Source organism: Myotis brandtii, unplaced genomic scaffold, assembly GCF_000412655.1.
Source record: "Myotis brandtii unplaced genomic scaffold, ASM41265v1 scaffold351, whole genome shotgun sequence".
NCBI lineage: Eukaryota > Metazoa > Chordata > Mammalia > Chiroptera > Vespertilionidae > Myotis > Myotis brandtii.
The window spans coordinates 387,602-415,368 of record NW_005363502.1 but is presented as its reverse complement, the minus strand read 5'-3'; the positions used below and the strand labels follow the sequence as shown (position 1 = coordinate 415,368).

Sequence of the window (27,767 nt, the reverse complement as noted above, 5' to 3'; positions counted from 1 at the left end):
CACCCCTAGAGCCAGAACCAGCCTTTTAAAACATAAAGCAGAAAATATGAATCTTCAGCTCAGAATCTCCCAGTGGCTTCCAGTGTCACTCAAGATAATATATTTATAAAGTCCTTCTCCAAAGGCCTTTGTGACTCCAACCTTGCAACCCCTGTGACCTCCCACACTCCCCTCATCCCTCAAACACTCCCGGCTAATCCTCACACTTGCTAAGTGCTTCTCACCTTAGCGACTAAGGATGTGCTGTTCCACCAAGGACCTCTCTTCTCCCAGGCGGCTGCACAGCTCACTCCCTTGCATCTTCACGTCACTGTCCAAGAGGCCATCGATAGAGCAACGTCCCTGCCCACTGTCATTCTCTGTACTCTCGTCCTGTTGTATATTTCTTTTCACAGGTATCACTGCCTATTATATTCTAATTTTTATATTTTGTCTATTATATTCGAATCATACGTTTAAACACACAGATACAGACGTACACACACACACACACACACACACACACACATAAATACAAGTACTGTGAGAACTGGGGCTTTGATTTTATTGACTGTCTTGGCCCCACTGCCTAAACCAAAACCTGGCACACAGTAGGTACTCAATGTTACTGAGTAAATGAGTGAATAAGAATAATTGTTTGATTTAGACATCTAGTGAGCCGTTTTCATATTGCATTAGTTTGTAGTTCACACTATGTTTTATGGTTGTGAAATATGGAATATGTGGGAAAAGATGACATCCAGTGGGGAGAAACTGATATAGCAATTTCATCTGAAACAGATAAATAATCTGATTCCATTTAAGAATCTGGCATCTCCAAATTAGGGCCTATTTTGGAAGAAACCCTATCCCAAACCTGAGACTCTATCAAAATAAATTAAATCTAATTCTTTAAAAGAAAGGGATCATATAATTATTAATTCTAAGTAAAAACAAAATCTTCCCAATCTTGTCAATATTTCCTCATCAATATACTTGAGGGAAGATAATACAAATAGAAAATTAGGCAATCTAATAATTCATGCTGAGACAAATGAATAATTACCATTAAAAATCTCCATTTGGGTGGGGGGAGGAAGAAGAGGGTAAAGAGGAGATAAATGGTGATGGAAGGAGACTTGACTGGGGTGGTGAACACACAATAAATATACATATGATGTATTATAGAACTGTACACCTGAAATCTATATAAGTCTATGAACCAGTCACCCCACTAAATTCAATTTAAAAAATCTCCATTTCTATATTATGAAATTAAGATAGGACGATTAAAACACATTCAATTTTTTAGATTGGGGTATAATTGACAAAACACATTCAATTTTTTCACTGCATATACCAAAAATGCAATATTCTCCCTTTCCTATCAGTTAACAGCATCATAGAAATAAGTAAAAAATAAATGGAATTCCCAAAGCTGATAATTTGCTCAAATAGGGTTTTCAATAGGATAGTAATTACTTATAAAAAGCACTCCCAAGTCCATATATCTGGATAATAATAGTAGCCAACTGAGGTTAGGAGAATGATAGTAGCAGACTACATGTATTATTTACAGATATTATTTTCACTTTATCCTCCAGTAATGAAGTATACCCTATGAGACGTAAGAGTCATTATCCTCATTTCTGGACAAAGACACTGAAGGTTAAAGTGTTTTTAAATATAGGTTTTCTTCTCCTGGTTAATTCTGTGCTCCAAAGAGCATAAGTATGATGACTTCATGTATCCACTGAGCTTAGACTTATTAAATCACAGAAGAGTTGACATAATCACTCTGTTTTCTTATCCCAATGTTACTAAAGTTTTCGGTCTCTCATATATTTACCATAGTTTTAGATCTCCCACAGATTTCCATCCTAGGAGTGCTATCTGAGTCTGGTTCTTACTCCTACTGTTTGGTTTTATAGAGCCTTTATTGTCTGTTCATACTAAATCTTTTTTTTAAATGTTTTTACTGATTTTAGAAAGAGAGGAAGGGAGAGGGAGTGAGAGAGAAACATTGATGTGAAAAAGAAACTGATCAGCTGCCTCCTGCATGCCCCCTACTAGGGCTTGAGCTCACAAACTGGGCATGTGCCCTGACCAAGAATCAATTGGTGACTTTTTGGTGCACGGGATGATGCTCAACCAACTGAACCACACCAGCCAGGGCTCATATTAATTCTAAGTAATTAAGAAATAATAGAAATTCATCCAGCAACTCTTTACTGAGGGTCTACTATATGCCAGGCGCAGAAAATGCAGCAGTGAGCAAAAGAGACACAAATGTGCTTTCACAGACACTTGATTGCAGTGGCAAGTTCAGGAAAGAAGCACTCAAGAATTAAATTATCAAATCCAATCCCATGGTGGCGACTGCTATGGAGAAAACAAAGCAAGGAAACAGAATCGAGTGTAAGGGGGTTATGCCCTGAAACAAGGTGAGTCGGGAGGCTCACTGAGAGGGCAACAGGTGAGCAAAGATGGCAGCAGCAAGCTGGGTGCACATCCGGGACAAACACTGCGCCTGGAAGGAACAGGCAGTGCACAGGCCCCGAGTCCTATATGTGCTTGGCAGGGAAGCCAGTGTAGCTGGAGTCGAGTCAGCAAAGGAAAGTCATAGACTGTAAGGTTGGAGAGGAAACCGTAGTAAGGAAGAGGGGACAGACTGTGCAAGGCCTTGTAAACCACTGCATAGAACTTCGTTTTAGTGAGAAAGATATGAAGATGCTGGAAGCATCTGAGCCACATCACACAACTTAGGTTTTCAAAGCATCACTATGGCTACATTGCTGAGAGAGATCACAGAGAGAGAGGTGAGGCAGGAAGACCAGTCAGGCAACTGACGAGAGATGGTGGTGGCTGGAACCCGTGTTGATAGTAGGTGAAGGAGGCAGGAAGTTGGATTCCAGATACGCTCTGGAGAGAGCTGACAGGATTTGCTAATGGGAGACTGGGAGGCATGCAGGAGAAGATTCATGGGAGGAGTGGGATGGGGGAGTCGGGGGTTCAGTTTTATATGTAAGTTTGAAGTGATGATTAGACATCCAATCGAGGTCATCAGGTAGACATCAGGCAGGTAAATGTGGCAATCTTTGACACTGGGATATTTAAAGCCATGAGATTAGATGATATCTTCAAGAGAGAGTGCAGACAGAAACTCTCTGAGGACTGGGTCCTGGGGCACCCCGATGTTTGGTGCTCAGGAAGAGTAGTATCTGACCGAAGAGGCTGAGGAAAAGCAAATAGTACAGAGTCGGAGGAAAGCCAAGAGAATGTGGTATCCAGCAGGCCGAGGAGGGCAGAGCTGTGGAATAGCAAAAGTGATGAGTTCTGTGGAAAGCTGCTACTACCCTCCTCCCTGCTTTTTTTTTTCCTCCTAAAAAGAACACATCATGAGTATACTGGAAGGTTGGGGTGCTCAGGCATCCTGAGAGTTTATGGATGATGGCTGAGCTAAATCCCAGTCAGTGTATGGAAAAAAAAAAAAAAAGTCAATCAACAGTTTCCAAGAGTGAGGAGAAAACACAGAAACAAGCTATTTAGACACGCACAGGTAAGTACCAGAAGAAACAGCTAAAAGGAAGTTGGGAATGGGACTCATGGACAGAGAATAGTAAGGTAGAAGACACAAATGTGCTTCTACCTTTTAAGTCATAACTTTTGAAACTCTATCTCTACATAACTTTGATAAAAAATTAAAAACAACCCATCAGAGAAACACACACGCATGAGTTAGATGCCTAATTCCCAGCCGGTGGGCTACAAAATTACGGCCAGAGGCCAGTAACTCCACATGCTCATTAAGTATCATTTACATACAGAGCAGGATTGATCTTCTACATTATGTGTCCTGTATCTTTTCAATGTAAACACTGCCTTCATCACAACAAATTAAAGGCATTCCTGAAACTTTAATAACGTTTAACTACTGAAGATTTACAACCACCATTCTGTCACACCCATATAATTTTTTAGCTCCTCACTCTAAGTGTAGGAGTCTTTATGGGAGCTGAATTAAAGCTATACTGGGTTATGAAGAATGCCTTTGTAATAAACTCCTGGAAGGCAGAGAGGATCCTTTCTATATGGGTGTGACTTTGTTTGCATGTCTTTCTTTCCAACAATTTGGAGTTCGTTGAGAAAAGGTAATGCGTTCTCGTCATCCTTGGACCTCTATGCCTAGCACAGTTGCCAAAATAGGTGACAATAAATACTGTTTTCTAAGTGCTTTGTCTGTGCTAGACACTACTTTAAGCACTTGACATGCATTTTCACTGAATTGCTATTGTGAAACAGGAGCCTCATGGTTTCTGAAGTTGGTGATAGTGTTCCTCTATCACAGAAGAGGAAGCTGAGGCACAGGGTTCTGTAATCCTCGAGGACACAGAGTGAACAGCAAAACTGGGACTAGAGGGCAGGCAATCTCTCTCCAGGGCCATAGCTCTAATGTTCACGTAGAATATTAATAAATGTTTGTTGATGAAATCATTGAAAGAATAAACCCAGTGGCAATTTATTTTAGCTAGTAACATAAACTAAAATCATCATGTTCTTCGTGGATGGTATAATGGCTTTTTCAGATGTATATTTGAAAGACTGTTTATTTGATAATCTCACCTTTTGCTTTTTGTTCTGGATCATCTGTTTTTATATTTGTTTCTGAAAAGTAAAGACAAAACAAAATAAGTACTATGGAAGTCACCATTCAATGTCTCAAAATATAGAACCATATTTAAATGAACTCAAATTGATATAATTTAAAAAATATTTCTTGGCAAACAATTCAGTTTCCTAAATCCCGAATTCTTTACACATGAAATGCGTTATATTAAGGTTAGGTTCATTTGAATTACTTATAGAAGTCACCAAGCATATAACTAGGTATCAGGTGTCAGGCTACATGTTTTTCCTTGAGAAGAGAGTTGCTGTGGGTTATCTCCACCACCTTTAAGCTCCTCTATGAGTACAAAGGCAAACTGGGTCGGGAGAAACTTGTTAAATATTTTGCCTCCTAAAAACAGAAGACTACTTTATAATAGGCACCCTGTGCTTTAATGGGATGCAGTATGTCTCCCGACTGAAAACACTAGTCTGATTCCTCTAAGGCCAGTGGTTCTCAACCTTCCTAATGCCGCGACCCTTTAATACAGTTCCTCATGTGGTGGTGACCCCCAACCATAAAATTATTTTCGTTGCTACTTCATCACTGTAATGTTGCTACTGTTATGAATTGTAATGTAAATATCTGATATGCAGGATGTATTTTCATTGTTCGCGACCCACAGGTTGAGAACCGCTGCTCTAAGGCAAGCATGTCAACCTTGTGGCCCGCGGCCCACATGCTTCACTTATTTGGTCCGTGTTAGCCTTTGAGTTTGACATGCTTGCTTTAAGGACTTCACACATAACAGGGGACCCATTAGGGGCCTGCATGGAGCCCAGGTGTGCAGTAGCTCACCTGCTGAGGAGCTGCGATGGGCCAAAGAGCCCACCTGTGTCAGCCTTTCACTGAGTGAATCCCAGTTAGTGTCTCTTCCAGAAATGGGGTTAGCAAGCAGCGTGAAACCCACCAAGAACCTGGACCGGCCAAAGAACACCCATCCCACAGGGAAGACAATGACACGTGACCTGACTATGTGTTTATAAGCAGACTTGTGCATTCATAACCTCATATCTGCTTACTGTTTAATACAGGTTAGGATCTAGTGAACTTTCAAGGTAGACCAGTCAATTATAGACCCAGTAGGTACCAATCTAATTTGGGGGTATTTCTAGGAACACATGTGTACAGGTGTTGGCGTGGGGATGGGGCAAACAGTTTGGGAGACATAAAAATCACAGACTGTGTCCATTCCCCACAAAGTGAGAGAGTGTGGGTGCGGTCTAGGGCGGGAGTAGGGAGGCCGTCACAGATCACTGGATGTTGTGGTTCCCGATTCCCCACATTCATTCATAGAAAACATTTCATTTTTTGGAGGTGAGACTATGCCGCAGGCTTCTGATGCAAGGAAGAGATTTTTATTGGTCAAGCAATTTCTCTGTTCAGCCCTTCGGTGAGAAGAGAACCAACTTTGAAAGCTAGTGAGCCAGGCTCAGTGCTAAGCACGTCTCACTTGTCTCTTGTTCCCGACACCCGATGGGGAAAGGTCTTATCTCCCTTTCTGTGCAAAGGAGGAAGCGGCGGCTGAGAAAATCGAGTGCCCAAACTGTCAAGGTCAGTGGTTACATCACTTCAAACGTCTCTACTTTTCTTGAAAGAGAAACAAATACTAGAGAAGCGCAGGTCTTGGATTTTTGCAAAGAATGGGTTTCATGAACTTGAGGGCCATACACTTTTTGGCCAGTGCTGCAAGAGGGTATCCAGGACATTAAAACACACACACACACACACACACACACACACACACACACACAAAAAAAAGGCTCTTGATTTTATTAACTATTACCCCCTTGTCATCAAGTTAGGCAGCGCACTATCTAATACAGTGGTTCTCAACCTTCTGGCCCTTTAAATACAGTTCCTCATGTGACCCAACCAAAAAATTATTTTCATTGCTACTTCATAACTGTAATTGCTGCTACTGTTATGAATCGTAATGTAAATATCTGATATGCAGGATGGTCTTAGGTGACCCCTGTGAAAGGGTCGTTCGACCGCCAAAGGGGTCGCGACCCACAGGTTAAGAACCACTGATCTAATAGGAAGTGTTGTCATAGGCATCAGGGATACAGGATTGAAGAAAAGTGTCAAAAATCTCATGGAGCTCTCTTCCCAGTGGAATCAGCAACACGTGCAGATCCCTCAGGAGGTCGTTCCCTGGTGCCCACGTGTTTGCTCTAGAATACCGTGAATGGCCTCAGGCCTGCAGGCATTTCAGCCTGCCTGACCCTTGTTTCCTCCAAGCAGAGATAACACCCATCTGCTGGGAAAACTCAACTCCCGGAACACAAAGCACTTTGCAGAGTAAGTGCATTCAGTAAAGGTGAGTCTGCTCACCCTTAGTTTCAAGTTTTATTTTCATTGTTTCTTCTGGGCACGTTGGAGGGGAAAAACAACACTTTCCTGAGCCGCAGAAGCTCAACGAGGGTGAAGTTAATTTCTTCACAGTCAGATGGTCACTGTGCACGGATGGTCACTGGTCACTGTGGAACAGTAGAGGGGTATAGAGGACAGGGAATAGGAGGCCTCACCAGGGAGTTACCCAAACTCCTAGGACCCAACAAAAACCTGCAAAGAATGGATACAGGGGCTATTTCATTGCAATCCTGCCCCTGGAAATGTAGCATAATGGTAAATGCTAAACAAAATAAATAAGCATCACCTATTAGAAATAGAGTAAGAAATGGGGGGGAAGGTACTCCTTTGCGATTGTATTCATCAAAAATGCCATAATATTCTAAAATACTAGTAAGTATGAAATGAACTGACTATATTAGATAACGAATAAAAAATAATATACTTCAGAATAATGACAATATAGAGAAGAATCCTTCTGCATTTTATTGCACTCAAATAACATTAAACAGAAGACATTTACATTATTTTTAGGAAATCCATTGATGTTGCCCAGCTTGGCATGGATGTGTGAAGACAAGGCTCATTAATTCAGATATTTGGAATTAAAAGTATTTGAAATGGACCACAGCATAAGGAACCTTCTATTTCCAGAGTTCTAGAGACCATTATATACAAAAAATTCAGTAGAATTTATTTTACTCATTTATCTGTTATGTCACTCCTAAGTTTCCCTAAAAAAAAAAATATATGGCTTATAAAAAGTAGTGTTCTATAATTCACAATATGAATTAAGAGCATTATTAGAATCTGAGTAGCAACTCTATATTACCCATATCACAGCTTTAGAAAATTATTGCTTTTCTTAAGTAAGTTATTATTTGGGGTTTCACTACACATGGGGTCAGCACGCATAACTTACTACATTATAACTATGATCTCTAATGACAAAAAAAAAATAATAAAACCTCTTTGATTTGAACCCTATAAGCAGCAAAAACATCACCTTATCTTAAAACAATGTTGACATGATCAAGAGCTCCCCCTGACAGGGAAGTGAAACCGCTTCTATGGCTTTTTACATAGCTTATGGTCCTTTCAAACGGACATTGTCGCTACCTTCTTTCCTAACAGAGGAGTGTTTCATCACAGCAACTATTCCTGAGCCACGAATTCACCACATTAAAAGTTCCTTCTGGAACCTCAGTGTAGAAAGGAAAAGGTTCAGAGGCTGTGAAACAGCAGCAGGCACCTGCTCGCTCGGGGAGTGCTCCGGGCCCCTCCTGAACGAACCCCCTAGAGAGGCTGACCCCAGACTTGACTTTGCTGAGTAAGCGCGCACGGTGCTGTCTTTACTGGTAGTGTTGTGAGGGCTTTACTTAATCAGCCAAAGGCAGAACAGTCTTTAAGTTATACACCAGGAATTTAGACAGATGTTCTTAAAATTTAAACAGTGGAGAGCTATTATGTGATAGATATGAAGTGCCAAGAAACATTTTTGCGTACTGTATAGTAGGCCATTCCTCTTCCCTAGGCCCTAGCGAGGAATTTATTTCTCCCTCAGTTTGAAAAATAAATTAACCATGATAATTTAAAACTTTCAATGAAATATTAATTTTTTTCTAATGAGCTAAAAAGCTATAGAAATCTCACATTTTGAGTTTTGCCCTGAATACTTGAAGCAATGTAGGCTTTTTTTTTTTTTAAAGGATATCAGTGCAGATATATACAACTCAAATCTTCACAGCTCCTAATGACTCTACTCTGTTTTTAAGGGTGCTGAGGCAAGGTAGTCCTACGGCTTTTAAATCCCATTTAACGTGCACGTCAGTCCAACAGAGTGTTAATGCCTAACAATATATATTAAAGCCCTGCCAACACGTTTGCTGCTACATCATCAATATAATTATTACGTGTTGCCTGAAAAACACACATTAATACAGGAAAGACTAAAAGCTGTGTCACCAAAAAAAGAAGGGAAAGCAATGCAATGGATTCACTAATGCTACCAAAAAAGGACATGCAGGAATGTAACATCACGTGTAACTTCTGTTTCTAAAAAAAAGAGATACACTAAAAAGCCAGTGGACTATGATTCATTCAAAACATCTTTAGTGTTCACTCGCAAAGATCTTGGTCTGCTCAGTAATTACTTCACAAGATCTATCTCAGCCATCTTTTGGAGCGTATGGTTAGGCTGGTCCTCCTGTGGTAGTGGGGCAGTCTTTTTGATGCTTTAAGTATCTGCAAAAATAAGGGGAAATCTAAATTAAAGGACCAACTAGACACAGACTGCGAAACTGCTTCATTTTCATTTGACTTTTAAAAACCCACCAACAGAAGTAGATGGCTTTTACTTTTGTGTTGCTGTTTGTTTGTTTTGTTTTAAGGGCAGCTTGATAACAGAATGATTACATTTCTTAGGAATGACTAACTACCTAGAGAAGTTCCTGGGATGCTTGCAAAGCGGTTGATGAAAATTGGAGGCTCCTTAGAGTATCTGAAAATTACAACTGAATTTAATAATTTCAATCTTTTGAGAAATAAAAGCAATGATTTCTTTCTCCGATCGATGTTTCCACTGTGTTAAAAAAAAAAAACTAATAGAGAAAAAAAAATCTAGTATGGTATTTGAAAGACAAATATAAGAAGGGTTTTCAAGGAGCAACTAGCTACTGTAAGTTGGAGTTAGAATATATTACTTCAATAATTTTATGCCAATTTTCAATGTAGTTGACAATATAAATAGTCAGTAAAGAAAGTATGCAAAATGTTAAAGGAACTAAAAATCATTCCTAACTTTTTCCAAATACTTTCTCATTCCAAACTTTAGTATTGGGTTTATTTTACTCTCATAGCATTAAATTTTCTAAAATTAGAGTTGAAAATGAGCTGGTACACATAAAAGCCCAACCATATTTTGGTACACTTTCTAAAACTGGGTTATACTTATTCCTCCTCCCCTCGCTCCCTCCTTCCTTCCTTCCCACCTTAGCTCTCCATCCACCTATTTATCTACCTACATAATATAAGCGTGTGTGTGTGTGTGTGTGTGTGTGTGTGTAACCAGAAAGTTTTGTCTAAGCAGAATTATTTGGTGCTAATGTGAACTAGAAATTATATGTAGACTTTTATATAGCCAATGAAATGTGTGTTTATGTCCTCCAAAAGACATGCACAAGAATATTCATAGCACCTTTCTTCATAATAACCAAAAACTGGAGACATTCACTACAGCCACCAATGTAGAACAGATTTTTTAAGTATATTTACAGCAATTAGCAATGCATAAGACCAAATTATTTTATGTAACAAAATGGATGAAACTCAAAGACAGGATGTTGAGCAATAAAAACTAGTCACAAAAAGATATATATATATTTGTATGAATTGACTTGTGGTTCTATTGAATTAAATTCAAAAGTAGGCACACCAATTTATACAGTACAGGTGAGGACAGCAGTTACCTGTGGCAGGGTGTTACTGCGAGGGGGAAGAGGAGATTTCTGGGTGCTATAAGCATCCTGAGTAGCGGGTACAAGGATTTTTATACAGATACAAGTTCACCAAACTGTGTGCTCAACATTTGTGCACCTATCTGTGTATAAACTATACCTCAAGAGAAAAAGTTTTGAAAATGAGTTTGACTTTAGGTTTTCTTAGAATTTATCAAATAGCTAGACTGTGAGAGGAATAAGCATTCTGTAACCTGTGCAATCAAAAATATCGTGAGACTATTGGAAGTTGTTCAAAGTATAATGATGAGTACTGATAAAAAGCAAATAAACTAAAAGCTCAGTTGTTAATTGTGAACAATATGCTTCTAACCATTTAAAGATGACTCTACCAGAGGCGGTTCACCAAGGTGCAAACCCAACATCTCCAACATCAGGCCAGTCATCTCCCTGCTACCCTGTTTCCTCCTACGTCTCCTTTAAGGTTCCATCATGCATTCACTCAAGTCAGAAACACAGGAATCATCCTCAACTCTTACCCCTCAATCTGCCGCCTCTCCCATCAAATTATGTCCAACTATGATGTCTATGAAATCCGTCTATCCATGGCTTCCACCACAGTTCAGGCTCCCATTTCTAGATTAATGCATCTGCCCTCTTAACTCCTCTTTTCAAATCTTGATTTGATCATGTGACTCCTGTGCTTAGAATTTTTCAGTGGCTTCCTGTCACTTTTAGACCCAGCTTCAAAATTTTAAACATCAGCTCTGTCTGGTACGGCTCAGGGGTTGAGTGTCTTCCTATGGACCAGGAGGCCATGGTTGCTTCCTACTCAAAGCACATGGCCAGGTTTCAGACTCGATCCCCAGTAGTGGGGGTACAGGAGACAGCCAATCTATGATTAACATCATTGATATTTCTATCTCTATCTCCTTCTCCCTTTCTCTCTGAAGTCAATAAAAATATTTAAAAGAATTTTAAACATCACAGTTGAAATGCTCCAAGAAGTGAAGCCTGCCTGCTTTCCCACCACGTCTTCTTACACCTTATGTGGCACACCGTCTCCGTCTTTGTTCTGCAGGCTCTTCTTCCCCTGCTCCCACCTGCCAGCTCCTGTCACTTCTATCAGCCCCTCAAAACCCAGCTCCAGCACAGCACAGGGGAGGCCTTACCGCACCCCTTCCCCCACAAAAGCTGGGCGAGGTGTCCCTCCTTCCGGGTGCTGCCCCATGCTCCACTCTGAGAAGTTAACAGCATCACGCTGGCTGTTTTCCTCAGCTGCACGCCCCAGGACTATGAGCACTACAAGGCAGGGACGATGCTGTTGATCATGTATCTGTACTGCCCAGTGCAGCGCCTATACCATAGTAGTTGCTCAATCTGTATTTCTTGAATAAGCGAATGATCAAATCAGTATCAATAATATGCATATTAGGCACTTTTTATATAAGCTAAAACCTCTCTAGCTGCCATCCTGAAGCTGGTCATGAGCCTTACTGATCAGTGTTAGAAAATGCTGGCTGGCAGGGGAGGCGCAGGAGTGAAACCCTCACCACGGCTGGAGTACTGGACAGTGCAACACGGTATAAACGTAACAAATGGAATGAGCGATCTCCCCTTTCAGAGAGAAAGGAGCAGCAGAGTCACCAGCAAACACTGCTGCTCACATACCCCTGTTCTGAATAACATGATTATAATAACAAAATATAAAATTCACTTTTTTTCCTAGCATTGAATGACAGGAAAGTCTTGATGAAACCAGTTAGTCAAATGATCTGAAAGTATTATTTGGCAGGAAATTTTACCCTGATAAATTCCCTAACCGATTACTTCTTCAGTCATTCAATTGAGGCTACATATTTTTATGCTGTCATATTGCTAGAAATATGCAGTATAATTTCAAGTAAAAATCTGAGTTTGAAGAGAAAGGTAGAAATCCACTAAAGAAATAGGGATTCCAAAATCCATTTTTAAAATTCTGGTATTCAAAATAATTAATTTCTAGTATTGGTATGATCAATTCTTAGAATGACCTTTTACCTCCTTGCCTGCAAAGCACTTGTACATTTACAGAAATAAACAAAAGACAGCAAAATGTAAACTATTGGACAATTTGCTTCTCTACAATGAATCATAATTAACCTTTGACATTTCTGAGTCCTACCTGATGTACTGATATATATTAAGAGAAAAATGCCACAATACATCTTTTAGCTTTATCAGGCCAAGACAGCCTTCAGAGCTCATCAGCTCTTACACCTTCATTTATTTAAAATCCTCTAGCGCACAGCAGCTGAGAGGGTGAACTCTGAAGCCAGAATGTAAAGGTCATCTCAGTTCTCCCACTTGTCAGCTCTGTGACCACAGGCAGATCACTCTGCCTTGCTATGCAGAAGTTTTCTCATCTGTAAAATGGGGACACAGCATGTCTACCTCTTGGACTATTGGAAATATCAAAGGAGTGATTCATGTCATGTGCTTAGAAGAACACTAGATACTGCTAATAAATGTTAGCATTCATCATCCCCTCGTGTGTGGCTGGATACAACCCTACATCAGACAGTTTCTGCCCCATGGAATTATCACACCAATAACTCCAATCAAGGACTTAATAAGCATTATTAAGACTGTGTAACCTAGTCTTAGAAGGATCAGGAAGGCAAAGTAATCACCAATTAAATTCTGAGGGCCAGGAAAAAGTGAACTAGTAGCCAACATTTCTCAGAGCTCTCCAATTTGAGTTTTTCCCTGAATAAAAAACTTTAAAGACAGAAAGGCAGCAAGGCGACGGGCCCTACAATTAGTGTGCCCAGGGTTTCTGCAACCACATACATAATTAAACACTACTCCAAAAGCAGTGAGCCTACTGAACAAAAGCTCACCAACACAGATTTATGACTCTTGTTATTTTGTAAGACTGAATAATAAAAACATTGCAATATAAAGTTATGACTGAGAAGATAACAGAAATAAGCAAACCAAGTGCAACCATTAAAAATAACTATTGCTAACTCTCGGCCTTCCATTCTCTTTGGGCAAGGTTAAACTGCAACTGTGCAGCGGGTCCATCAAAATTTTATGACACCAAATTACAGGTTACAACTTCTTGAGCGAGTCCTTCAGAATTTAGCTTCCCTTGATCCACCTGAAAGATCAGGCTAATTAATTACTGAACAGTCATAACCAGAGCCACCATTTACCGAGAGCTTATTACGTGCAGACGGTATGCATATTAACTGCTTCGGCAGTTAACTATCTCATCTGAAAACCACTTTCGTCCAGCACCCCAACCGCTTGGTACTTTAGATTTATGTCCCAAGGAAATTCTGGGGCTTAGTCTATAAAACATGGAAATAAAAGCACAGGACTTTTTGGTTAGGACATATTACTGTTCATTACCTTCACTAAAGTTAGGTCAATATTAAAAAAAAAAATAGGAACTGTAACTAGAGAAAGTCAATATTCTAGGAAACCCGTCATTTTAGGAATACTTATAAAACAATTTTCTTTAAAGGAGTGGGTAGCCATCAAAATGCAAATCCAGGAACCTGCTCTGCCCTCTCGAGATAGAACAAGGCACTCTGTGACCCATGATTCAACAGGGCCGAGTTAGCTACAGCAATAAGACAGAAACGCTGGCCTTCCCCGCTCCGTGCAACTTTCCTGAACACCAAATACATGGATGCGCAGCAGCCATCACGTAAAAGATCCATTTCTCCATGGGCTTCTTTCTCATTCATATTCTAATGCTAACAACTCAGTTCTCTTAAGAATCTGTACATATTATTATAAATGCATGTGGTATGACAACTACCAAAACCTAAAATACCCATTAAATAAGCAAAGAGGAGCTGAAGAATAAAAAATATTCTTTGATTACAAAAATGTTTTCCCCCTTGAAATTTAGTACTCCAGAAAGTTTGGCAGGCACAATTATGTCTACCAAAATCAACAGTAATGCACATCATTGCTACAAAATTCACATTAGGCATAAAGTGAAAGATAGGAGTAAAAAAAAAAATGAATATATGACACAAAAAGAAAAAAAAATGGAAATAAGACACAGAAAAAAGAAACATACACATAGGAAAGAAGTATTGGAAAATCCTCTCTTCATAAAACATTTCCCCCCACTATGAGAACAGGAGGGTTACATGTCCATTTCTGATTGCAGTATAGTTAATGTCATCTCTAAAACGCATCCACAAACACAGGCCCTGGGGGAAATGCTCTTCCCATTCTTCACTGATGATGAGAGGGACATGTGGGGGAGGCAGAGAAACGGGTTGACGCGGTGGCTGAAAGGAAAGACCTGGGTACAGACGAGTCTCAGGCAGCCTGGCCTGCCAGGGGCATTCGTGATGGTCTCCAGGAGGCAGGGGACTGGGAGGAAGAGGAGTGGTATCACAAAGGTCTGTACCATTAAACTTGCAGCTTAAGGCAATTCTGATTCCCTATCATCCACCAAATAGCCTGTCAGTCAAAGAAAGGGAAAAATAAAATCCCGACTCCTCCTCCTACTACCACCCCCACCACTACTACTGCCGTGGAGCACAGCAAAAGTCACATGGAACTCCGATCATGAATAGCCCGAAAATTCTAGTCACGTTCTGATGTGTCTTTTCCATGACTTTGAAATGGGAGTCACCTGATCCACACACAGACAATTTTCTTTTAAAATTTAAGTTATAATTAATCTTCCTCTCTCAGGACTCTTCCTCTTCCTAGATGTAGTTCATTCAGCTAGTGTGAATATCAACAGCATATTTTATATCGAACAAAAAAAAAAAGAAAACAGTGATACATCTCACAAAATGTCATACCTGGTGGGATTTCCTGATGCTCCTCTGCTGGGGGCACGTGTGCTTCTGAAATAAACAGCACAGTTACAACCCATTACATGTTGCTGACCAGTGTTTGAAATCCAGCTTGCTGGTATTAACGGTTCAGTGATGATTTTACAGGCTTCTCTGGGATTCAGTTGCAGTCATTATAAAAACATGTAAGTTTTCACACCATCACAACAAAGGAGAACTAGCTATAGACTTTGTAAAATGTTGTATATTTTTTTCAAGTGTCCTGTACAATGGGCTTTACGATCTGACCTGCCTAACGGACCAACCTCAACCTCACTTCCAGGCAAAGGAGACGCGAACGAAAACCTAGGATTTCACCACATTTTTCATCAGACTTGATAGGAAAGCTGAGGAAAGACATTTAAAGCATCTTGTTTCTTCTTGGAAAGAATTTTTTTAACTCATAACCTAATTTCAATGTGAATGAAACAACACAAAGAAATTAAAATATAATTTTGAAAATAAACCACTATACCTAATAAAGGTTTTTGAAAAATATGATTCACGATAACATATTTCAAGACCAGCCAAAATGCGGACATGAATTTTTAACATCTTCTCTTTTCGCCTGGTTGCTTCAACCACTTACAACTAAACCAACCGCAGATCTCACCGCCCAGTTGTAGAAGGACACACTGATATAAATTCACGCTATGAAAATGCATCACGTACTGCACCTTCCTATCTGACAGCCATGTGGCAGCACCTTCACCTAGAGATGAGGTCAGAGCAGCTTTCCTTCTGCTCCTTAAGGTTTGTACGAGGCTGTGGCCAAGGGGAAGAATTTCTAATAGCGTTTTCTAAAACCGAAAATATTTATGTAGCTATTTTAATCATTTTTCTTCTGGCATTAATTTGCTTCTAATCATAAAAATGATACAAGCATATTAAAACAGAAGATTTGAAAATAGTTTACACGAAAATAAAAAGGGGACAGAAAAAAAAAATCCCTCATATTCCCCCTTTCCCTTCTTTTAGCAGAAGCACCCTCAGCGTTGCCTAGCTTCCCGAGTTGTGACTGCTTGTGAATGGCCTGCCTATTGATTTTGTTCTTAATACTTTAGAGACATGTTAGCACGTTATCAACTCTATCAGTGCTTGCTTTTTGTTTTCTCAGAATTTCCTTTACTTTTGAACATTTCAGGTACATTTGAAAAAAACCACGTGAATCATAAAGTATCACTTGCATTATTCCCATCACTAAGAAAGCCTTATTATTACTACCTAAGTTTATCCTGAATAAATGTAACAAACATATCGGAAATTTATTTTGGTAATGATGTAGCAAGAGGATTTTGAAAAGGAAATAGCAAATAAATTATACCAGCACAACCTGAAAGAGTTGCCTATTGATACAACATACTTTTTTTTTCCTCTAAGACTTAAAAAAAAATTTTTTTAAATCTTTATTGTTGAAGGTATTACATATGTTCCCCTTTTCCCTCCATTGACTTCTTCTAGCCCATACCACCCCCTACCCCAGGCCTTCACCACCCTATAGTCTGTGTCCATGGGTTATGCATTTATGCAAACAAGTATTTTGGTTGATCTTTTCCCACCCCCCCTCACCTTCCCTCTGTGATTGGCTCTCACTCCCATTGATTTACTCCATAGCTCTCCTGCTCTTTCACGTTCTTCTCCACTGGTTTTCCTCCTGCCTCACAGCTGGTCAGGCTCCAACAAACCTCACAGTGTCGTGATTCCTTAGAGCTCAGCCTGGGGCTGCTTGTCTTCTCTCTCTGTGCTCACCCCCAAAATGACCTTAACCATTTCCATGAAGTCAGCACCATCCTCATGATGATGGCACCCGAACATGTACACCCACCTCGGATCTCACCCACCTGTTGGGATTGGCATATCCAACTCCCTACTTGCCGCCTCCATCTGGGTCTCTCACATAATTCCCAGACACCAAACATCTACTGTGGAGACTCTGATATTCTCCCCTAAACCAGTTCCTACTATGTCCTACTTTTCTTCTCAGCAAATGGTCCCAGCATTCGACAGGTATTCAACCCAAACCAAAGTAAGGCCGCCTTTATTCCTCTTTACTTCACAACCATCAGAAAGTTCCATCACCTGTCATTCTAAAACAGATCTCAAGTTCAAAACTCTCCCCTCCATTTCCATTGCCATGATCTTACTCCAGGGCACCATGGCCACCTCCCTGGATTAGTGCCCAATAATTTCCAAACAGGGTGGTCTCTGTTTTCATTATTGCTCCACTCAACCCATTCTCTAACTAGAAGTAACTGTTCACAACATAAAGCAGGTCATGCCCTATCTTATTAAGTGTTCCCATGGACTCTCACTGTACTTAAATTATAATCCAAATTCCTCATGAGGTCCTCCAAGGCCCCGCCTAATCTGTTCCCTGTCTTTTTACTGCTTAAGCCAATTCAGGTTTAGTTTTCTGTTCCCTGCAACAGAAAGGAACCCTAATGACACAGATGGGGAAGAACAGAGGGTTTAAGCACAGGACTGATATGCCAGCTCTGTACTTCTAGAGAAATCTTCCTGAAGACACTGTGGAAGACGGATGTGAAGGGGACGAACAGGGGTTAAGAAGACTGGCTAGAAGATGATGGGGCTGAACGAGATCTTAAGGGCTACAGGGAAAAGAACAGATCTGAGAAGTGCTGAGGTAGCCTGTTCAACAGGATTAGCTATAGAAACAGGGGGAGGGGAGCTCCATGATGGCAACCACATTTCTCGCTTGGGCATCCAAGTCTATATTGATGCCACCAACCAAGGGAAGGGAATACTGGGAAAGAGAAGGTTGGTGGGCAGGTAAAGGTAGTGAGCACCCTCTTGCTGTCCACTCCGGTGCTGCAGGAGCACAGAAACTGCAGGTGGGCTGAAGGTACACAGTCCAGGGCCCCCCTGTCCACCAGCGGAACTCCCTAAACAGCCTCTGCTATGTCCTCTACTGGTTGACCAAAATGCCTGAAAACAGAGAGGACCCAACTCTCAACCCATCTCTGCCCGCGGCTAACTCCTCCCCCTTGGAATTTAAAGTAGCCCTCCTCACTGCAAACCAGCTTAGCCACCTCTGGCCTGTAACCTGGGCACTCTCGTCCTCTGACCCCTGAGCACTGTACAGAGATTTAAGAGTAAGTGCTTAGTCAATACTTGCTGAATACATGAATACATTGTCAATATGAAAAGTGTAACCATCTCTATAAAATTAACTTACCTTCTATGATTATGTTTGACTCTTCTACAGTATTATCTAAAAAAACAAAACCCAAACACATATTACATTAACTCAACTCCATGAGATCCCTGAATACCTTATATCCACTCAGATACCTAAATCTGGCACTTTTTAGATTAGTTTCTTACAGAGAGGCTCAATAGTACGGATACTAGCATATCGACTTTAATTCCCGAATTATACTCAAAGCATAGATCAGGTAGGCTGACGTTATCCCCGTTGACAGAAAACTTCCACCATAAGTAGGGAATAAATATAGGACAATATCCAATTACTTCCTTGGTGAAATGAAAATGTCATATATTTCTTACTACATCTATCTCTGTTCCATGAGTTGCACAAGTTTTAACAAATTCAAGGGGCTGTCTTGCAGGAGGAAACATTTGCTTAGAGAAAAAGCTTACCTGAGCTTTCCATGCCCCCTTCACTTTCCGATGGTTCATATACTATAAAAAAACACAAGGACACATATGTAATAACCTAATCAATAAAGAAATTTTTTTTAAAAAAAACCACACACACACAAACAAACAGAAAAAAGAGCCCTTTAGCAATGCATGACTCTCATTGCAACACAACAATGGCTGGGCGGTTCAAGAGCAGAGACACTGTCTACTTATTCTGGGGCTCAGCCACTGGGCAAGGGCAGTGTACAGTGTGGCCTCACAGGCAACAAGCCCAGATTCAAACTCAAGGTCAGCCACATTTTAGCCATAGGAGACGGGCAATTACTTCTGCGTTCTTCCCGTAAAACGGGAACACTAAGGTTCCTCCCGAATTACTTCTAACCAGGATCCTATACCTTGTGTCTTCCCGGGTGGCACTGAATTTCCTATTTTTACTTTCTTCACGTCTGTGGTGGAGGCTCTGAGTTACCCAAGGCTCTACCCAGCTTGCCTCTCTGGATCCATGGGATTACTAGGCAGATTCTCGACTTTGTTTTGGGAAAAATTCTCAGATCTTTCACCTGGACAAACAGTCCTGTGCCAGCCTCTTAGAACGAGGGTTCAATCGGCAGGCATTTCATTCATGACCTCACCACGGCCCATCCATCACTGCTCTGGCCTTTCCGTGCCCGGCCCTGTGCGCCTCCGCTCGACTGCAGAGCCGGTCTTCCCGTCCCGGCTGGGTCACAGCTTCCTCAACCTGTCCCCTGCTTTTTCCATTTTCCAAAATTCCTCAAAATTTCTTGTACACTAAGAGCGAACTTTGTTATTTTCCAAGCACAAATTCCTCAAAATTTCTTGTACACTAAGAGCGAACTTTATTTTCCAAGCACGATTATCAATTTATTCCTTTTGTCCATTTAATAAAAAAACATTTTTTTGGAGCACCTACTATCTTTGTGATTTTATTCTCGGTGCTGGGGTGGATGGGGCCAGGGACAATTCTAATATACCGCTCTCTGCCCTGCAGTGGCCTTTGTAAGAGGGAGGGGCAGTGAATGACTGCTCATCTGCCACCCTGAGCCCTGTACATACACATACTCGAACTCTACCAACTTAAAAAAATAAAAGCTCTTTCTTGAGCCTGCTTCACTGGCTTCCTCTCTGTCTTCCACTCAGTCTAATCTGCTTAGTCATTTACATTTGATGTCTCATCTCCTCACTTCCTCTTCTCCACCCACTCCAATCCATCTCACAGCCCCAACCATGACCCCAAAAAGGCTCCTCTCAGACCACCAATGAGCACCTCTTTTTAAAAAAAAAAATGAAAGCATAGTTGGCATGCAATGTTATATTAGTTTCAGGTGACCATAGGGATTCTACATGTATATACCTACAAAGTGACCACCACGATAAATCTAGTAACCACGTATCACCAACGTTATTACAACATCATTGACTATGTTCTCTGTGTTGTACATTACATCCTCATGACTTATTTATTTTATAACTGTAAGTGTGCACCTCTTATTCCCCTTCACCCTTGTACATTACATCCTCATGACTTATTTATTTTATAACGTGTGTACCTCTTATTCCCCTTCACCTTTTTCACCCATGCCTCGACCCTCTCCCCTCTGGGTCTAAGAGTCTGTTTCTGAAGAGACAAACCCCTCATTGAATTTACTGGATACTTTCCACCCTTAATATCCTAGACCTCTTAGCAGCTCCTTCCTTTTCAAACACTGATGTACTTGAACTTTAACGTGACCACATTCTCCTTTTATTCCTTCCTTTTTTCCTTCTTGGTCTTCTTGATCATTTCATCCTTTTCTTACCAGGTATGAAATGTTGGCTTTCATCTAAGTCCAGCCACAGAACCTCCCATCTTCCCACTTTGTCCTCTCCTTACGATCTCAGACTTTGGCTTCAATTGCTCATGATTCTCAAACTCACAACCACAAACTGGACTTGTCTTCTGAGATCAAACATCATCTATCAGCTTATCTCCCCTTGGATATCTCAGTATGAACTTTCACCATGTATGGACAGGACCATCTGGCTTCCAGTTCCTGGTTTCCAGTCTCGCCTGACTTAGGAAAAAATCCCCCCATCCATCAGATGCAGAAGGCAGAACAGTGGACGTGGCTGACACCGGCTCCCCTCCCCGGCCACACCCACACATCAAGCCCCATCAATTCTATCTTCTAACATTTCTCAGCTTTGCCCACTTCCCTTCACCTTCACGGCCACCACCCTGGTTTAAACTGCTCTCCTCTCTGTCCAGCTTCTTGCCGAGGTCCCTGAAGGGTCCCTATAGTACTAGCTCGAACGCATGTCTTCCGTGCTCACCTTGAGAGGGCCCTCAGCAGCGTGGGACACTGCTGAACAGCTCTCTCTAGAAACTCATCTTCTTTGACTCCTCGCCTGGCACAGATGTGACTCGGGGCAAGATCAGATCTGTATAACTGAGTAACCTAAATGGTCTCTCCACAGCTACTCTCTCCAGTCCATTCATTATGCGTTAGACCCGTTAGACCGACAAGTCTTTTTTAAAAAATATATTTTTATTGATTTCAGAGAGGAAGGGAGAGGGAGAGATAGAAACATCAATGATGAGAGGGAATTATTGATCGGCTGCCTCCTGCACGCCCCCTACTGGGGATCGAGCCCACAACCTGGTAGGTTCCCTTGACCAGAATCAAACCCAGGACCCTTCAGTCCACAGGCCGATGCTCTATCCACTGAGCCAAACCGGCTACCAACCAGTCTTTACAAAATACAGATCTGATTTTGCAGTGCCTTAAACAGTGCCTGATGGTGAAGAGGAACATCTCTGACCTGCCTCCAGGCACCCTCTGAACCACAACTATCTCACCATCTCAGCCCATGTCTCTCTTCTTATCTTCAGCCTCCAGACTCATCTTTCTACCTCAGAGGCTTCCCACTGCATTCCAGCCACCTTTCCTCTCACCACCTCTCACCTGCAGCTCAACCTTCCCTGGCCCACAAACCAGGTGGTATCTCTTTACTGTGTACTCGTTACACACTGCACTCGCTCTCACCAGCCCTTAGCACAGTGTGGTTCTCAACCTTCCTAATGCCGCGACCCTTTAATATAGTTCCTCATGTTGTGGTGACCCCCAACTGTGGGCAGAGCTCAAGAGATTTATCTCAGTGCTGCGGCCGAAGCAACGCTGTGAGCACACTCCAGCGAACAGGCTTCCTTGGCACACCACGAAGTGGCAACGCCCGCCTGACAAATCTCCAAGAGCCACCTACTCTTAGCCCTGACCCTCACGCCCATTGGATAACATAGCAAGCGTGTCCCTATTGCATTGGCAGCTTACCCCTTTATATACGGCTGTACTTCCCCAATAAACTTAGATCTGTGTCTCGGAACCTGGTCTCCGGAGTCGTGCATGCAGATGCCCCAGCGCATTGGGCTCCGTCGTCCTCACCCCCGGGGGACCCCCTGTTCCACCCAACCATAAAATTATTTTCGTTGCTACTTCAAAACTGTAATTTTGCTACTGTTATGAATCGTAATGTAAATATCTGATATGCAGGATGTATTTTCATTGTTACAAATTGAACATAATTAAAGCATAGTGATTCATCACAAAAACAATATGTAATTATATATATGTTTTCCGATGGTCTTAGGCGACCCCTGTGAAGGGGGCGTACGCCCCCCAAAGGGGTCGCGACCCACAGGTTGAGAACCGCTGTCTTAGCACAATTGTAACTAAATGCTAAACTTAAGTTATTTGTGTGATTTGTACCCCCTGCTAAAATAAAGGTCCATGGGAACAGGAACCTTGTGTGTGTCCCTCACCAGCACTGCTCCTGTGTCCTATGCTGTGAACACAAGTACTTAGTACACATGTGGTGTACAAATAAATAAATCAATGAGACGGTAAGGCTGTTTCTCAGATGTACCCAAGGCAGATTTGATGCTTTCTAGAGTATTTTCTAGAAAAGCTGGATCCCTCGATATCTTTAGTAAACGATGTTTTCCAGGTTCTAGAGTTTGGGGAATTTAGTACAGAATATATTGTTTTCTCCCCACTAAAATTGGTTTTGTTTTCACCTTCCTTACAGTCTCACTTATACATAGTTACTTGGTTTCCCTAGTTTGGTTCCTGAATTCCAAAAAGGTATCTTCTTAACACACAGTGAATAATCCTGTGTTCTATTAGATCTATTTTGTTTGAAAAAGTTTATGTTCTACAGCAAGGTAATCCAAAGTATCTCACCAGATTGGTACACCTTTACATCATACTTATTATTCTTTGTTAGCATTTTAAATTAATTTATTACTAGAGGCCCGATGCACGAAATTCGTGCAAGTGTAGGCCTTCCTTCCCCCGGCTGCCGGCACCGGCTTCCCTCGCTGTCCCAGCTTTGTCCGGAAGGTCATCCAGAAGGACATCCAGTCTAATTAGCATATTACGCTTTTGTTATTATAGATGATACTCTGCCTATGAAAATACATTTATTTTTATGTATATTGGCATGGCATCTAATTTTACACTTCTTTAAGTTTAATTTTAAAGTTCTCTAGACCTAGTCTATAAATTACATTCCAAATATGTTCTTTCCATTATATTTAGAAAAACACTAAAATGACAGGCAGACATTAGAAAAGGATCTCAAATCCTACCTCTATATGCAACTTTTAATTTCCAAATTCCTAGTTTCTCCTTCAACTCATAAACTGAAAAGAAAATCTAAATACAATCATAGTTGCCAACTTATTTCCAATATTAGTCCCTAAAGATAGAATCCAGGTATCCTCCAAGGGTATCATTCATATCCCAGTATAAACAGTCACTGTGGATGGTGATCTTGATAGCACCTCAAATCTTAAATACACACACTTAATAAATTACTTTATCCGGTCTACACACAGCCATTCTTAATTTTCTCCAATCAATATTCACCAATCATGAGAATACAAGTTTCTTGAAGTAGGGACTCTGTATTATTCATACAGAAATGTCACACCCTAAGACTACCTAACAATAGAAAGCCCTCCATATGGGACTCAAGCACCAACATTTCTCCATCCTTCTTGCTGCACATGCGGTTATAATACCTGGCTACCTTCATTCCACAGTCCACTAGCTCTATCATCGCTTAGTCGTATGAACTTGTGCACATTATTTACATTCTCTGAAGCACATTTTTCTCATCTGGGAAATAGCAAAAATAATGTATTTCAATGAATTTAATAAAACAGCACGAGAATTGCTCAGGCAACAAAAGGAGCTACAATTGCCTACCCTGAATCTGACCCTACTCATGCCACACATTTGCCAGAACTACTTTCTTCATGCTGCCTGTATGCCTGGAAGGGAATTCTTCTGCCCCCTTCTCCATGCACCTTTATTTAAGAGTGGGATTAATCTGTGGAAGCAGCTGCAGTATTTAAACTGGGACCGAGGTAGCTTTTTAAGCACAAGACATATTTTAGTCAAAAGAAAGAGATGACTACAAAGTAATGAAATATGATTTCCTCAATAATTCTTAACTGCTTCCTAAGGCAACTTGCAAATAATTGAAGAAATTATTTAGGCAATGGCAAACCATGAAATAGGTAAACAATCTCCCCAAGTCAAGTCTTTGCAAACTACCATTCATTTGAATGTTTCAAGTTATGGTTTTGTAGCTTAAAAAATTGTTCTGTATACTATACGGTCAAACTACGAGTAGATTTTCAAACAAGTAGATGGCTTAAGTTTAAGAAGTATTTCACACCTTGTTGGTCATAGTCTTGGTACGTTACTTCATCTGCAGAAAAAAAAGAATAAAATCAAAATAAGTATTGAGTCATTCTGTGTAACTGCTTAGCTAAAAAACACAACTTAATCTCCAATACAGAATTCTATTTCTTTAAATATTAATGTCTGCACAATTCATGAAAAATGTTTCAGTACAGAAACAACTTGAGAAAAGACAGGTAAATTATTTCATACAAATTCCTCAAACTGGCATAAAGCGAGATATGCTAAAGTAGAGTTAGGAATTAATATCCTGTTTCCTGTGGAGCCAGTGGTAGATGAGGTGAAATATGAAAGCCTGATATTTTTAAATAATAATATTTTGTTACAAAGTAGAAAGTCTTATATTAGGTGTTACTATTATTTCTCAGGCTCCTTTAACAGAAAAATCACCATGTTAACATAGCATTACAGCTGTCAAGCCTTAATACTGTTTAAAATCTGATAACAATGTTCATTTAATACCTGCATCACGGTACATTCTTTCATCGTCATCTATTGCTGGTTCAGTAGAATCTAAAAAGAAAAAACATACACCTTTGATAAACATTAAAAACCAAACACATTACTAGACATCGTTCTAAAATTACTTGAAAGTTAAATTCTAATCTTTACAACTGTGTCAGATAGATATTATCATTATCTATATTTATAAAATCCTAAGCAACCATTACGATGGAACGACCGGTCACCATGATGTGCACTGGCCACCAGGGGGCAGATGCTCAACGCAGGAGCTGCCCCCAACCTGCAGGCCCCAATCGCCGATGGGGCTGCTGGCCAACCTCCTGGTCCCTCCCCTCAGCCGGCAGGTCCTGATTGCCCTATTGGGGCTGGGATGGGGAACCAGGGGTGGGTGGTGGCAGACGTGGGAGGTGAGGGAAGGAGGAGGAGGGGAGGCGGGGAGCCTGATTGGCCCTGATCGCAGGCCAGGCCTAGGGACCCCACTGGGCATCCAAATAATTTGGAATTTGGTGCACCGGGCCTCTAATAATATTTAAGATATATAAAGTTCCATCATTTGCTCTCTAAGTCAAAAGATAGGAAGGAGCAGTGCTAGGATTCGCACCCAGTTGAATATTCCATCCTTCTGCCTCATTAATTTCCAAATGCTCTCTGGTCTGATCTATAAGAACAACATCCCAGTGGTGGTTTGAAAAACACAGGTCCTTTTTCCCTCATTTCTCCATATAATATCAAACTGTATTCATAAATTCTGAGCAACCAAAAATGATCCCGGAGTGTTATGAAGAGTACTCTGTGGAGTCAGAATGAATCATTAACCCAAGGTTAAAAGGGCCTCGGCGACTGTGTCCAACAGAAACACATCACACAAACCTGGGGTTTCCTGTTCATACGTCATCTCTTCCATGTCCTGGTTAGAGGTCTGCGAAGCTACAAATGAGGAAATAATTAGGAAATTACTAATGTGGCTCAAGTAAGAAGGATTACACTTAATATTCAAATCAGGAAAAGAAGTTTCTAGTAATGACAGAAACATAAAATCAAATCATGATATTCCACCCTAGCTGGTTTGGTTCAGTGGATAGAGCATCAGCATGCGGACTGAAGGTTCCTTGGTTCGATTCTGGTCAAGGGCACATGCTGGATTGCGGGCTCGATCCCCAGTAGGGGGTGTGCAGGAGGCAGCTAGTCAATGATTCTCTCTCACTGATGTTTCTATTTCTCTCTCCCTCTCCCTACCTCTCTGAAATCAATATAAAAATATATACATATATTAAAAAATCATGATTTCCAACTCACATTCACCCCTGGAACAAACAGGTACTACCTGCGCTCAAAGCTCAATACAGTTCCCACCACAAAGTAGTGGAGCTCTATTCTTATTTAGCTTATGCAAATTCAACTATAGTCAGAAAGACAAAATAGGACAGATCGACACATAGACAGAGACAGCAGTGCAGGGAGCCCTCCTCACATCAACCCAGCAACCCTGCCTGAGCCTGAGCAAGGACACACATCTCCCAGCCCATCACTTGGGCTCAATACCAAAATTTGCTCAGACCGCAATATGATTTTAGTGATCACAGACAGATACTGTTGACATGACAGGGCCCTAAATGCCAGTCAACACTACCACATGGTCCCCCAGCACAGGAAGAAGGGTCGACTCCAACACTGGGAGGACACTGGCCAACACCACAGGCCTGTTACTGGAAGATGCGATGCCCATCTTCAGTGTGGCCACCCCTTCTGGGGACATGGCGTGCAACAATATGCTATTTTGACCTTTCACTGACTAATCATTTAAGACTACAAAACATGCACTTCTACTGTATCTTTTGACCTAATAACCCCACTACTGGGAACTTATCCTCAGGAAGTAGACTTCAAAAAATACAAAAACTGTATTTACAAAAATACAGATACATATGCATGTACACATAATTATGATACATTATATAAAATATCAATCATTAAGTATATGTTATATGATATTTGATATATTCAATATAATCCTATACCCTATATAATAAAAGGGTAATATGCAAATTGACCCTAATGGCGGAATGACCAGTCGCTATGACGTACACTGACCACCAGGGGGCAGATGCACAACGCAGGAGCTGCCCCCTGGTAGTCAGTGCACTCCCACAGGGGGAGCTCTGCTCAGCCACAACCCGGGCTGACAGCTGCCAGCACAATGGCGGTGGCAGGAACCTCTCCTGCCTCCTCAGCGCTAAGGATGCCCGACTCTTGGGCTGCTAGAGGGATGTCTGACTGCCAGCTTAGGTCCGATCCCCCCAGCGAGTGGGCCTAAGCCGGCAGGTGGACATCCCCCGAGGGGTCCCGGACTGCGAGAGGGTGCAGGCCAGGCTGGGGGACCCCCCACCCCCAGTACATGAATTTTCGTGCACTAGGCCTCTAGTCTACATATAAAAGTGTAAGCAACCAACCAACCGCCCTGTAGCTATGACGTGCACTGACCACCAGGGGACACATGCTCAACGCAGGAGCAGAAACCACAGGCATGGAAACATGGAACAGACTGATGAATCTCAGAGGAAAGTGGGGAGGGGGAAGGGCAGGAAGAGATTAACCAAAT

At 41.3% G+C, this 27,767-nt stretch overlaps 1 protein-coding gene across 2 annotated transcripts in view; it reads right to left on the bottom strand.

Moving 5' to 3' along the window:
• ASPH (aspartate beta-hydroxylase) overlaps window positions 1-27,767 on the bottom strand; it is a 162,630-nt gene that overhangs the window by 72,923 nt on the left and 61,940 nt on the right. For both annotated transcript variants that reach the window (XM_014544096.1, XM_005871639.2), the window contains 6 exons: window positions 26,039-26,095; window positions 25,166-25,216; window positions 24,678-24,710; window positions 18,933-18,974; window positions 18,508-18,543; window positions 15,279-15,323 (listed from right to left, as the gene is read on the bottom strand). In XM_014544096.1, the coding sequence (XP_014399582.1) occupies window positions 15,279-15,323; window positions 18,508-18,543; window positions 18,933-18,974; window positions 24,678-24,710; window positions 25,166-25,216; window positions 26,039-26,095 (264 nt within the window). The remainder of the gene's footprint in view (window positions 1-15,278; window positions 15,324-18,507; window positions 18,544-18,932; window positions 18,975-24,677; window positions 24,711-25,165; window positions 25,217-26,038; window positions 26,096-27,767) is intronic.